This window comes from Papaver somniferum, chromosome 8, assembly GCF_003573695.1.
Source record: "Papaver somniferum cultivar HN1 chromosome 8, ASM357369v1, whole genome shotgun sequence".
Classification (NCBI taxonomy): domain Eukaryota; kingdom Viridiplantae; phylum Streptophyta; class Magnoliopsida; order Ranunculales; family Papaveraceae; genus Papaver; species Papaver somniferum.
Genome location: NC_039365.1, coordinates 100788503 through 100803829, shown reverse-complemented (window position 1 = coordinate 100803829; position 15327 = coordinate 100788503). Strand labels below are relative to the sequence as shown.

General features: G+C 35.6%; 1 protein-coding gene across 1 annotated transcript; it reads right to left on the bottom strand.

Moving 5' to 3' along the window:
* Positions 1–489: 489 nt before the first annotated feature.
* LOC113305846 lies at positions 490–2392 on the bottom strand. The gene is made up of 4 exons (XM_026554842.1): positions 1745–2392; positions 1522–1597; positions 1048–1409; positions 490–732 (listed from the first exon to the last, which is right to left on the bottom strand). The coding sequence occupies exons 1-4, from the start codon at positions 2390–2392 to the stop codon at positions 490–492; spliced, it is 1329 nt and encodes a 442-aa protein (XP_026410627.1).
* Positions 2393–15327: the final 12935 nt, after the last annotated feature.

Genomic DNA, 15327 nt, shown 5'->3' with positions numbered 1-15327 from the left:
AGTATTCTTCCATGAGAGCCTACTGGTAGTACTCCAATTGAGTGTACCAAAACACCATTCATATTCTCAAAATTAATATCTCATCCCTTGATGATGATGAGATCATAACGCCCGTGGGCGCTGGTACCGGTAAATCTTGAATTTTTCAAAATATACAAATACTTGAGAATTGTGTGGGATCGTGGTAAACAAAAATGATTGTCGAATATTCATTTAAAATAGTTACTGAAATAAATGATGGTGGTTGTGAACCCATCTGTAGAGATATATCTACATATGTGATTGGTTGGCATACAATCCAAGTTGGATTAGATTATTTTTCTCAATTAACGCAATTTTGGATCCAAGTCTTAACACCTTAAAATTGACAAGTTTGAAAGTTACAAGTTGGTGTTATTTTTTATTTATTTTAAAATGGCAAATTTCATTAAAGAAGCATTCAGTCATAAAGGCATGACTAAAAACAGTAAAGAAAACATGGAAAATAGCTCATGTCAGAATAGCATCCCCATTACAGATAATTGTACTTAAAGAAATTTTTTCAAAAATCTTAGTACTTCTGCACCAGTTAAAAAGAGTGCATTTAACATCAATGATCAACTGGTTAACCCCTCTTCTTTTATTCCCATAAAGCCTGTTGTTGCGCTCAGTCCAAATATTCCACCAGATAGCAAAGGCTAATAAACCCCATAGTTTCTTGTGCATAGATTTCCCTCTCTTAGTAGGCCACTCCTACAAAGTAAATTTGATAGAGTCAGAGAGTACCCAACCAAAACCAAAACTATTTAGGAAATAGTTGCAGAGTTTTGTAGTTTCAGTGCGATGCAGGAACAAATGCTTGTTAGTTTCCTGAGCCACATTGCAAAACAGACAAGTAATGATATTTGATCTACCATCTATGTGTAGAAAATCCAGTGTTGGAGCACCTCCATAACAAAGTGTCCAAACAAAAAAAGACACCTTCATTGGAACTTTAGGATTCCACAGCTGCTTATGAGGAAATAAAAGAAAGCCATCCACATCCAAAGATTTATAGCAATTACTCACAGTGAAATCTCCTCCTCCAGCAATCCATTTTCTCTGGTCTTCACCCCTAGAAATGACACTAAACTGAGCAGGATCCCCCAACTCCTGCAACATAAGAACAACCTCTCCTAATTCAGAAGCATTTAAATTCCTTGTAAAGTCCAAATTCCAAGCTACTTCATCAGAAATGCAATCTTTAATAGTTGAAAGTTTCTTTCTAGAGAGCTTATAAAGAGAGTTATAAGTAACTTTTAGTAGATAATCACCCTTCCACTTTTCTTTCCAAAACATAATTCTGTCTCCTGAAGCCACATTCAGTGAAGTATTCTGTAATACATGATCTTTAGCTTTTAAAATGCCATCCCATAAGCTACTCTTAATAGCTAAATTGGAGTTCTTAGGAAAAAAAATCCTTCAAATAACCACCAAACTTTTGTTGAACAATTTGTCTCCACAGTGCTTTATTTTCAGAGCCATATCTCCAAATCCACTTACAATGAAGAGCTTTATTGACATGCTTCAGCTTTTTAACACCAATACCACCCCTCTTCTTAGAAATTACTGCTTTTGTCTATTTAACCCAACTTCTCTTCTTTGAATTTAAAGTAGAACCCCAAATGAAATCTCTCATAATATTTTCCAGTTCTTTCATGACTGAAGCAGGCATTTGAAACAAAGAAAGATAATAAACAGGTAGACTAGATAAAACACTATTTACCATTATTAGTCTTTGATCTTTTGAGAAATATCTACCCTTCCAAGTTGAGAGTTTTTGATGGAATTTCTGAACTATGATCTCCCACATTGCTTTACATTTGGAATTGCATCCCAGAGGAATGCCCAAATAATTCAGAGGCCATTGAGATAAGCTGCACCCAAAAATCCTAGCACAATCTGCACCATTATGATCAGTCCCAATACCAACAATTGTACTCTTTCTGAAGTTTACTTTAAGACCAGAAATCAACTCAAAAGAGAAAATAATGTTTTTCAGATTAGAAACTTGATCAGGTGTATCATCTAAAAAGACAATGAGACCATCTGCAAATTGGAGATGTTGTACTGCAGTTCCATTTGGAGAGACCTTGAAACCAGATATTAAGCCAGAAGAAGCAGCTCTCTTAATCATTAAAGAGAGAATTTCAGCAACTATAATAAAAAGAAAGGGAGAAATAGGATCACCCTGCCTCATTCCTTTTTGTGTTTTAAATAGAGAAGTAGCCTCACCATTTAGAAGAATTTGAAATCTTGCATATGAAATGCACAATTTTATCCAACTCCTCCAAATATGCCCAAAACCAAATTTCTCTAAAGCAATGTCAACACAGCCCCAGTTAATATTATCAAAAGCTTTCTCAAAGTCCATTTTGCAAACTATACCAGATTTATTCTCTTTTTTCCTAGAGTCAATCAGCTCAGCTGTAATAAGAATACCATCATTTATCTGTCTCTCATGTATGAAAGCCCTTGAAAATCAGAGATTATTGAAGGCATGACCAATTTCATTCTCTGAGCTAACAATTTAGAAATTATCTTGTAGATTCCTCCAATTAAACTGATTGGTATGTAGTTATGAAGAGAAACAACTCCATTGCACTTTGGAATTAACTTCAAATTGGTACAGTTTAGTCTCCAAACCGGTGAAGAAGTGGATTCAAATTCTTTGACAACCTTCATAAGATCATCTTTTATCACCTCCCACGTGCACTTGAAAAATTCCATAGTGAATCCATCTGGACATGGAGCTTTATTAGTTCCAAAATTCCAAATGACAGTCTTGACTTCCTCTTCAGTGAAAGGCCTCTCAAGAAGAATTCTATCTTCTACAGAAATAGATGGCATTTGTAACTCATCAAATCTTGGTCTAACAGGAAATTGTTCATAGAAAAGATTAGAGTAAAAATTAACAGCTTCATCTGAAATCTTTTTTTTGTCATAAGACAGATCCCCATCAATTCTTAAACAGTTGATGCTATTCAGCTTATACTTATAAGAAGCAAGCTGATGAAGATATCTAGTGTTTCTTTCAGCATCTTTAGATCACTTATCCTTAGCTCTTTGACCCAATTTTCTAGTTAAGTTTAGAGAGACATAAGAATGTTTAATTTTAGCTCTTTCCCTATGGATAATATCATCAGTATGTAAGATTGCAAATTCTTCCATACAGTCAATATCATCAATCTCCTTTTCTAGCTCTTCAATCTGAGTTTCAAGATCACCTAAAGACTTTCTCCAGGCTTAATAAGGGTCTTTAATCCTTGAAATTTTTTAGCAAAAACATAACTTGGTTTCTCTGTAAAAACTAACCTAGCCTACCACAGCTTCATATTATCCAAAAAAGAAGGATGAAGCAAAAGATAATTATCAATCTTGAAAGTAGAAATTGTTTTCATAACAGAATTACAGCTCAACATAATTGGGTTGTGATCAGATATAAGCCTTTTGAGTCTTACTTGAAAAAGTGAAGGACAATGATCTTGAAATTCAGCATTAACCAAGAATCTATCCAGTCTAATCAACAGAGGATGTTGCTGAGAGCTATTCAAAGTAAACTTACCTCCGTTCAATGGCAGATCAATGAGGGAATGATTTCTAACAAACTTCTTAAAAGAAATTCTTATAAGCAACACAACCCCCAGGTTTGTTTCTTTCAGATTGAAATAGAATAATATTGAAGTCACCTCCTAGAACCCATGACTCATCAAAAAGAATTCTAATATCATTTAACTCTGCCCCAATCTGTCTGTAATAGCCATTATCTGAAGCACCATAAACTGAAGTAAAAGCCCACCTGAATTCATCAGCCACATTTCTAAATTTTATTGTAATAGAGAAATCCCCTTAATACCACATGAAGGAACATGGATATATTTGCAACCATTATTGCCCCAAAGAGATCTAATTAGAGCATCATCCACCAAGTTCTTCTTAGATTCTTGAATTGAACATATGGTGATGTTATTTCTCCTGATAGCGTTTCCGATTGCAATTACCTTGGCTTCTTGTCCCAAACCCCTAATATTCCAAGACATGATTTTATGGTCCATTAAAATCTTGAGCAACCCTTGAACCAGAAATTGGATTAAAACCATATAAATCATAAGACTCAAGTTCTGCATCACCAGTTAGAGCCTCAATACATTCATTTTCTTTAGGAACCACAATTGGATCTTCGTACATTGGGTCGTAAGAATCCAAACCATCAGCATCCTCCGACTCAGGAATTTCCATATTAATGATTGGTGAAGCATTTCTGATCACCAGACTTTCAAAAATTTCAACTGTTTTTTGGATGATCACAAGAAACCCCCCATCATTCTACTGAACTCTATGTGCGATTTGATATTTGGATTGATCTTTGGATTAATCGCCTTAGCAGTAGAAGAAACAGTTGGTTGTTGGAAGCTAGATATCTCCAATGGTCTAGTTTTTGAAATACTGGAATTCAAATTTTGAATCAACGGCATCCTTTGATTCGAGATAGACGGTGGAGATTTCAAAGTATTTACTGAGTTGTTTGAATCGTGAACTGGTGTGGGAAAAACAGGTGAGTCAGAGTTACTCAAACCATTAGTTTTACTTAAACAGTTCATCGAACGATTCATATAAAATGCAGTTGAGTTTGAGTCCGAGTCCAAAGAATCATGGGCAGGAATCAGGTTCAAAAACTTAGGGTCGGATCCCCATTCCAAATATGAACCCTGCAGAACCCCCCCCCCCCCCCCCCCCAGCTGGCCCATATTTTGATTCTTTGTATCTTGGTCTCGCGAATCATGAACAGGAGTTAGACTCAAAAATCTAGAGTCGAATCCTGAGTTAGAATAACTCATAGGAGACGCTTTCCACATCTGTCTCATATAACGACCTGCTTTTTTCTTCCTTACTATAACCCAAGGAATAATCACCTCATCATCTGAAGGTGGAAATTCTTGTACAGAATAAGGCCCAACAGTGCTCTGTAAAAGCCCATCATCCAAGTTTATGTCTTCTCTAGATTGAGTACCCCCTAGCTGAAGGCGAGATACCCGTTTCCAAACTTTGTTCAGCTTTTTTAGCGTCGAGTTAGAAGAAGAATTTGTATTTGATTGAGAGTGAGACTTATTCTACGACATAAAATTAGCATGCGCAGATAAGTCTCTTTGAGCCACTGACTGCATGCAACTCGGATCTGCATGAGAATAGACTGTTTCATGATCATCGTGATTTAAACCTTGATGAGGAATCACTAACATTTATTTGATTGATGGAAATTTTATATGCTGCTGGTTCCAGAGCTTTCAGTAAAATCATGGATCCATTTGATTCTCAAACAACTACCTTTATAGTAAATAACAGATGGGATTTTACTGAGATCAGCATGGACCTTAATTTTACATCTATTAAGTTTGGATAAATTACTAGAAGAGTTATGTAATTTCATAACTTTACCCCATGGATAGCAGATGGATTCAAGATTATTGATATCCCATTGATTGAACGAAAGACCTCGGATACCTATCCAGTGAGAGCCATCATCTGAGTAGGATATCAGTTCATCATAATTCCATTGCCTTAAAGATAATTGAGTCTTTTCAAGAGAAATATGTTGTTCCTCCCTAAAAAGCTCAAGAATTGAAGTGGTTTTTCCTTCAAAGAAAGCCAATCGAGAATTAATAAATCTTAGATCCAAATTACTTTTCCACTGATAGTATTTCTGCAACCCCTTCGAAATATGACTCCAACCTAAGTGATGGCCTTCAGATTCAACCACCACACCCAAGAGATGAGAATCATGATTAACTTGTGTATCTTCCAGCAGCTTTGGAAAATCAATTGTTCCAAAAACAAAATCCTTTATTTGATGTAATTCGGGAAGCAAAGAAACCCAGAAAGTACTCCAGATTGATCCTTCTTTTCCACTAGGAATGCAGATGAAGCTGAAACGAGAATCCTTCTCAAATATTGTGAACTTGAGATAATCACCGTTTCGAAATATGTTATCAACATTCCAGGTCTCTTCAGGAGTCCTTGAAAACACAAAAATCCACGCTTTATCAGCATAATATTTGTTTTTCTTTTTCTTAAATCTGCAGTTCAATATTATGTTTGCTTGAAACTTGTCTATATGATATAGACTAGAGTTATGATGCTTTTTTTCTTCTATCATACTCATATTGTTGAGTTAGATTTCACAAATCGTCAAAAGTTGTACTCTTTTCCCTTCGTTTTCAGGTTTTGTCCCATGTAGTTTTCCTGACAAGGTTTTAACGAGGCAACATCTTGTTGACGTTTAATTTTTCTTCGTCCAAATTTTTTCCCATTGGATTTTACTGGCAAGGTTTTAGTGAGGCAATTTATTCAACATGGTGGTCATACAAGGGGGAGTTGTATAGTTTTGGTTATTTGGTGGATTACCACCATTAACTAGGTCATTTTATTAGGCCAAATCAACATAACAAGCCCTTAGTAATTTGGATGTAATTTTGATCCACATAAGGTATGACCACAAATTCAGTTTTGTTCACTTATGGTAATTTACCTACATCTTGACTCTGTGTTGAAGAAACTACATCAAAAACTTCTGCAAATCGTCTCGGGAAGCTAGCAATTCATGACACAAGTTCTCAATGTGTTGAAGAAGAATCTAAACTCCGCAAAAGTATTAATCGAAGATATTACTTCTTGTGCAACACAAAAGAAGACTTCATCAACTATCCGACATCTTCATGAAAGTACAATAGTCTTCTGCATTTAAGAAAATTCGTTCTTCAAAATTGAAAAGTACCGACTCAAAGATTTGCACACCAAGATTTGACTGAAGTATTTATCAGGGGGAGCGCCATCATCAAATTAAGGTGCATTCACTGGACTTTATCGCGTTGTACTCTTTTTCCTTCGTTAAGGTTTTGTCCCATTGGGTTTTTCTTGTCAAGGTTTTAACGAGGCAACATTTGCGTGTCCAACACTATTTCGAGTCTCTATATGCTTATGCAATTTCGGGTTTTTCTCTTTTGAGTTTTTCTTGGTATGTCTGTAATTAGCTTAGACTCAGTGTCATCAGGGGGAGTGTTATAAACCATTGTTTATTTACTAAGATGTCCCTGTGTCTAGTATTAGGGTTATTTCTATCTCTATAAATAGAGACATAAACTATTGTAATTCTCTACACATGAATATAATTTCTCCCTTCTTCCTTTCTATTTTATGTCTCTTCCTTTATTTACACTAGAATCATCATAACATACTAGTCTGTTAAAAAAAAAAAAAAAAACTTCCATGGGCGTGTACTGTGTAGTGGTTTGTATTGGGGTGAGCATTTTCCTGAAATTTGCGGATTTGATCCGGGCCAATGGTACTTTTGTCGATGCATGTTCAAACTATTCAGTACTTCATTGGATGCGTATACATTTTCTGAAATTCAACGGATTTTGGCTTGAATACAAATACACTTAAAAATCCGTTGGACATCCTTACCCATTAGATTAAAAATATTAATGGTATTTATATGAGATATCAGGTCACTTTGATTTTTAAAAGGTCAGTTTAGTACTTTGATAATCCATTATATAACAAACTTATCTCCTCATCATTTTTTTCCATCAAATATTTAGGGATTGAGATTGAGATGCAAATTCAAGTTTTTTTTCTTTATTCTTGTATTCTAAGTTGTTTTTGTTATTTTATTTTGTTTTTCCTTTTCTCAATTTAAAGTGTTAACTACAAAACAAATCAATTAAATTACCCACGTCCAATCCGCCAATTCGTGCATCTATTGTATGCAAATTCGTTTGATGATGGATTGGATGCAGATGCCAAATTTGAAATCCGTAAAAAATTAAGTTGGATGCGGATGAGATAAAGACCATTTCATACTGATCCATGCTCACACTTGTATCGTATCTAACTTCATGGAATATACATTTGGATAGATTAAGGCCCATCGAAAAAGACAAAAAAAAGTCATTTTAAAAATAATTTTGAAAAAGTATCTTACTAATTTTATTAATGACTAATTTATCTCTAATTAATTAATATTAATCTACTGTATTAGTTGTGGAATTAGTTATTTAAGATTAGAATTCTTCGGTTTGTGGATTGTTTGATTATTTGGAAGGAACAAGGTAGTTATGTTAAAATTAGTAATTTTCCTCCACCAAGTTCATGGCATAAAAGTTAATAGAGAAGCTCCTAGTATCAATCACTTGTTATTTGATGATGACTGTCTAATTTTTTCTAAGGCATTCCACAATGAGGTTAATGATTTTTTGTCCTTGATTAAAGATTTTAGTCTCATCTTGGGACATATGATAAATTTTGAAAAGTCAGCCTGTTTTTTTAGAATTTTTAGTAAAAATGTACATCCAGATCATTGTGTGTCCCTTATCAGAGCTTTAAATATTAGGAAAGTTGAGTTGAATGAAAAGTATTTAGGTATTCCACTTTTCCATGGCAGATCTAGAGTTGAGACTTGCGCTCCTCTTGTTGATTAGTTTGATAAAAGGCTAGCTAAATGGAAAGGAATCCACCTTAACCAAGCTGGAAGATCCATCTTAGTTAACCATGTTTTAAATTCAACACCAACTTATACCATGAACTCTTTTTTACTTCTAGATACCACTATCCAGAAAATAGAGAGGTCACGAAGAGACTTTTGGTCGGGAAAAACCTCACCTAAAGGTAACTACTTGAGAGGATGGAACAGAGTATGCACTCTAAAACCCAAGGTGGATTAGGTTTTCGCAAACTTAAACAGATGAATGTCGGATTGGAACCTCATTCACTCATCTAATGAGCTCTGGGAAATTATACCAAAGTGCAAATACTTTAGTGACTGTCATCCTTTTCATTATAAAAAAAAATAGTCATCGTTCTTGGGTGTGTACTAGTATATGCACCGGTATTGAGGTTCTCAAAAAACATGTTATTTGGTAGGTCATGAATGGTCAGCATATTAGTGATTTTAGGGATTCTTGGATTCCTAATGCACCTTCACCCTTATGTACCTCTTATCCTAAGCCTAACTGCTCTGTTTCTCAGTTTATAGATCAAGAAACCTATAGTTGGAATGTTAATATGGTAGAATCCTTCTTCATGGCAGATAATTTCCAAAAAAAAAAAAAAAAAAAAAACTAGGATACCTATCTCAAGTCATGACAGGCTAGTATTTCCGATGGATCCCTTACTGTTAAGTATGTATATAGGGCCATAACAAGTAATACTTATGGCTTTGCATCTACCAATCCTAATACTCCTTAATTAAAGATTTTTTTGTGGGTTGTAGTAATGAAGTGGTAAGGATGGTTCGAACTCTAAGACTTGTGAAGGTGAAGGATTTTTAGATTTATAAAAATTATATACAAAAATATTGACAAATTGGTAGAGAGGTACTGGGACTACGATTCCTCCAAATTCATTTCTTAAGGTTCAAATAATAACTCTTTTATCAATAATAGCTCGAAAAATATATTAAATATATCGACTCTAATTTATTGCCAAGATAGATTCTCAAAATATTAGGTGTAAATGTTAAGCATGGGACATCAAATCATCTAAGCTAAGCATGACCCATCAAATCAAATCACAACTAATTAATTTAAATCATAATTTCAATTAAAATTAATGCAAAAGTCATGAAAAGAATTAAATATAATTAACCAAGTGTGAAATAAGGCTTCCTCCGTCGCCCCAGTGTTGGGGTTTAACTCGTCATATTAATCATGTACTCAAAATACATAATTGTTGATCAAAAGTTGATTAAAATGATAAAAATGAGTAAAACAGTGAATGTACGACCCACATAAGGCGTCACAAAAGGAACGATAAGAGACAAGTGCTGCTGATGTTGAGACTGCAGTGCGACCCCCGGTGTGCGTCTCAGACACTGTTGATTAACGACTGCTTACGCTAGTCTGTTCTTCGTGTTATTGGTGTTCTTCATCAGCAGCAGCAGCAGAAACAGAGTTTGATCTCGTGATTTCTTGCTCCTGAGCTATCCTCTCGACCTCCAACTCTCGACACCCTCTCTAGTAGACCCTAAGAGCCTTTATATACTATTTAATGCCTTCAAATCTTCACAATAACTCCCATAAATCTCCATTAACGTCGGGAATATTTTCTTTGTATTTCATGCAGGATATGGGATTTTCTTCCTTGTTTAACTCTTCTAAGCGTCTCTGGATTGTCTTAAATTGTTCGTATAATATCATGAGAGAATATCTTCCCAAATATCTTCTCACAATCTTCACACAGCTTCCGTAATTAACATAATCTTCTAAAATATCTCGGTCCCCTGTTTACTTCCAAACTCGGATTTCTGGCCCAAGTTTTTCAATCCAATTCATTGTACCAAGCCTGTTAGGCTATATTAGGTCCATCCCAATCATTTCCAGCGATTGAATCTCGCTCAAAGCCCACACAAGATCGAACCCTAAACTGCCAGTGAAGTGTGCATGGCATAAGATTTTCCCGCCATTTTTTGAATCGTGAAGAAAGGGTGTCCCCCTAACCACTGTTGGGTGTCCCTTTAGCAACTGGGATGGAAACATCCTTTTTTTTTGGGGGGGGGGGGGGAATAGTAATTCTTCTGGGTTCCTCCAGGACATTTCTGGGACGTTTCCGGTGCATTTCTGGGGCGCTTCCGGCATACTTTCGGGGTACTTCCGGTTCACTGTTTACAGAGGTCCAAATGCCACATATTCAGTCACTTTCGCCGCAAAACCTTATTTTTCCAAAAACACCTACAAATAAATAAAATACCATAATAAGTACAAAAATGGGTACTAACAATATATACAATTGGGCTATATTAGACACATAAATGCGTCTATCAAATACCCCCAAACTTATTATTTGCTAGTCCTCGAGCAAATCTAATCTAGAAAGTAAAATGACTACACTTAGCACGTGCAACAAGCCGTTAAACCACTAGGTGGCCCTAGTGGCGCAGTGTTGTCTCCGGAGGGTTTACCAGAGGTGTACCCACAAAACCTTTATACTCCAGACCCTAGCTATCTACAACGAACCTTGGAAGGCACTAAAGAATCTCCTTGGTTGGCATACTTATTGACTACAAGAGGAAGTACCCTGATGCGAAATTCCAATTGATGTACACGAGTTTGCACTCAAGCATACTAAAATTCATATATAAGTGACAGAGCTCTACTCAGATAGTTGCACTATGGACATCATATTCGGAGTCAAACTAATCACATGGAAAGATTAAGAGATGGGTATAGAAAAACATAGATGGTTTTGATGTTTACTAAGTGAATGGCGTTTCCCATATCTGTCTGAAGGCCTCCGCCAAAATGAACCTATCCTAATGGATTGAGATACTAGTCTGACTAATATCAACACACTGGCATATACAAGGGTACCAGTGGTCGATAACCTAACTCTAGGTCAACACAACTGGCATATACAAGGGTACCAGTGGTCGACTTTATTGAATTTATTCCTTTTGGTCAAATGGTCTGGTCTCAATTTTTTTTTTTTTCAACTTTTTGGTAACTACCATTTTTTTTATTTTTTTTCATGGTATCTCAATCACTCTAATTCACCCTAGCATTGGTAACAACTTGAATCGTGCGCCCCACCTATCACTTAGAGAAACATAGTTTAAAAACAAAACAAAATAAAATAAAAATAGAAGTGAAAAGGACTCAACGAGATATGGTGAAACTATCATGTTATTTCTAACACCTGAGCTCTGTGCTTTTATGAATAGACTCTTCTAGATGTTGCCATCTAATCAGATTGGTTCCTCAACTCCTACAACCAAAATGCTTCCATCCACTTAGATTGGTTAGTGCAATCCTAAATAGGCATAAATTTCTAAGCTCTGGAGTTTATTTATTGCAACTAAAAAGTTTCTCCCATACCCCCAAACTTAAATCTAACATTGTCCTCAATGTTCTAAAGATGAAAGTAAAAGCATGGACAAGGAGAAATTGTTACCATTTGAAGCAAAAGAGATAAGGAAAGATATTACCGTGTCGCATGAATATTGGGTTACCTCCCAAGAAGTGCTAAGTTTAAAGTCTTCAGCCAGACTAAGCAAGGATTAGTCAACTCGAACCGTATAACAGTAGCCGGAATAACTGTGGGTCTTTAAAACCAAAAAGAGCTGACAAAAGGAAACTGCAGTGAACCAAGAAAATGTACAAGACTAGCATGCCCTTACCTAGTTTCTGGATAACTATCGCTAATTGCGGTTCAGGTTCTATGAAGGGGTCTAAATAGACTATTTTCCTTGGATGCATTTCCTCATAGGTAGGATCCAAATTATTAGGTCCTAGAGTCTGGAAAAACTCAGATAAGAATTCGGAATCACAAAATAACCTAAATAATTTAGGATCCTCTAAGTCAATTAGGTATGACTTACATAGTTGACCACAGTCAGAGTAGTGGTCATTCTGAAGCAAATGTGTCGATTCTAATTTCCTAAAGTACTTAGGCTTAGTCTCAGAACTTAATAAGTGACACATTGTAAATCTATACGTTCCCGCAATTGGAAGAAAACTATTTGGTGGGAAAACAAAGTCAATCTGGGTATCATAGCCTGGGAAAACCACATCAACCAGAGGATGGGTTTCTAATAACTGAGCTTCTCTATGGACATCATTAGGTTTGGGAAAACGTGTATGAAGATAATCTTGTAAGATGGTTGAGGCACAAATGTCAAGTCCTACAGGAGGGTACTTTCTAAGAGTTAAAGCACACGGAGAATGATAATCACCCCCAAACTTAGAGTTTTCTGTGTCTCTAGAAAGACTAGTCACAACTTCCCTAATTTCTAGGTCATCAGATTCCTGGAAATGGTCAATATATTCTTCTAAGTTGGGTTCATCCTCACTCATTTCTACGAGTTTATCATCTTCTAAGACTAGTGTTTCTAAATCGCTAGATTCTAAAACAGTATTCTCAGGGTAAACTCTTTCCTCTAAACCATCATCACAATCATATAAAGTATTATCAGAGAAAGGCTCATAAACTAAGGTTTTAATCATAGTTACCTCCTCCGATTCACTGATAGGCACATCAAATAATGGATTATCCAACATACTGCATGCTAAAGGATCATGAACTACATCGTCTAAAACGGTGGTATCTCTAGTCAAATCCTCATCCTTTTGAATAGGTGAATAATTATTAAAATTATTTGGATTTGTACTAGAAACAACACTATCATTATAAAGCTCAACCGGAGTAACAAATTCCTGATCACTATGCCTACATATTTCATGTTCTTCATCAATACTATCCTCATCATAATCATAACATGAAAATAATCGAACCTTATCAAAACAAGTAGTGTTACCAATTCTAACCTCGTCCTCTAAATTAGGCAAATATTCACTATTGATATCAAGGGTAGAATTAGAAACACTATTTTGGAAATTTAGATCATTTCGAGCAGCATTAGCTAACTGTTCATTTTCTTCCTCTAGACGTGCCTGAATTTCACTGAGCATAACACTTATATGTTCACCACTCTCGTTTATCATCTCAGAATATCGTGTACACTCTTCTTTTGAACTATTCATCGCAACTAAACATTTATACGTCCTTTCAATCCGTTGTTGGGTCTCTTCTAGAGATGGAACAGGTTCAGAAATATCATAATCAGGACTAGTTTCCAAAAACGAGTAACCAGTACTACAGTGTTCCTGATTTTCTTGATCGTAAGACCAATTCGCGTGTGGATAGTAATTGGGCTCACCATGGTATGAAAATGATGATGTCCATAATCAAATTCAGATCGATACTCATTGTATTGGCTTCTATCATACCAGTTCGACATTCTTAATTGCAATGGAATTCTACACAACCACAAACAAGGCCGACTCGACTCCACCAAAACAAACCTAAAGATTTCTAGCAAAAAAAAAAGCATGATGGCTCCACTTAGATTGTTTCTAGACCAGCTTCTATCTTTCGAAAGGGAATTCCTTGCAATTTGAGCAAACCCCTCTGGAATCAATCCGAGTCAAAATAAGTTGAAATGAGGCGAGGGAAGCTCAGTGGAGCTTTGATATCCAAGGCCTCACCGCTATCACAAGGCGGCGCAGTCACGCATTCAACTCACAGAAACCATCATGAACCTTGGAGTGTGCTTAAAGAGCAACCAATATTTTTCGAACGAGTTTCCTATTAAGCTCGTTACCCTATCGGTCTCGTTCTATTCCAAATTTTAAGCTTGGGTTCGCGTTAGGTTTCGTTTTCCTAAGGCGGGCAAGAAGGGAGCGGTGATGAAATCCGAACCCTTATCTTGTATTGGCCAGGCCTTGCCCTTTACTAGGAATTTAAAAACAGTCCAAATTCGTCCTCAATCAATGAATCACCTTAAGGAATGCAGTAACTCGCTTACAGGAGATTCGCGAGTGTTTCGATGGACTTACCTCCCGTACCAGACGGGGGATGAACCGTTGAAGTCGACTCGGGCCACGACTCCTATGTCATGTACGAACCCGAGGGGCCGAGACGATATAGTAATCGTCGTCCTTCCCTGCACACAGTTTATATATAATTTTTTTTTATTAATAAGACCCTTCCGTAGGGTTAAAAAAATGTCCAAAAGTCCAGAATAAAGTCCAAATAAAAAGTCCAAAAAAATTACAAAAATTATGAAAAAAAAGCCTATTTACAAATTCTAAAAAATAAATAAAGCTATATACAAAAAAAAAAAATAATAATAAATATTAAATCCTAAAAAAAAAAAATTATGTCTTTTTTTTTCTTCTCCTTTAGCTTTTAGCTTTAAGCTTTTTGTTCCCAAGTCCTTAGTATTCCACTTCGAACCTGTAAATCAAAGACACAAAAAGAAACGTAAAAAGGAACAAATAAAATAATAAAAAATAATAAAAACCTAAAAATTCTACCTAAGCACAAATCCGCGTCGGCGGCGCCAAAATAATTAAAGATTTTTTTGTGGGTTGTATCAATGAAGTGGTAAGGATGGTTCGAACTCTAAGACTTGTGAAGGTGAAGGATTTTTAGATTTATAAAAATTATATACAAAAATATTGACAAATTGGTAGAGAGGTACTGGGACTAGGATTCCGCCAAATTCATTTCTTAAGGTTCAAATAATAATTCTTTTATCAATAATAGCTCGAAAAATATATTAAATATATCGACTCTAATTTATTGCCAAGATAGATTCTCAAAATATTAGGTGTAAATGTTAAGCATGGGACATCAAATCATCTAAGCTAAGCATGACCCATCAAATCAAATCACAACTAATTAATTTAAATCATAATTTCAATTAAAATTAATGCACAAGTCATGAAAAGAATTAAATATAATTACCCAAGTGTG

Excerpts from the sequence above, each read along its gene's own strand:
- LOC113305846 (XM_026554842.1), bottom strand. The coding sequence starts at position 2,392 with ATGGACTTTGAGAAAGCTTTTGATAATATTAACTGGGGCTGTGTTGAC. Across the intron at positions 1,598-1,744 it reads AAGATCAAAGACTAATAATG|ACAAAAGCAGTAATTTCTAA; the intron begins GTAAATAGTGTT and ends TGGGTTAAATAG. Across the intron at positions 1,410-1,521 it reads TGTCAATAAAGCTCTTCATT|CTATTAAGAGTAGCTTATGG; the intron begins GTAAGTGGATTT and ends ACTCCAATTTAG.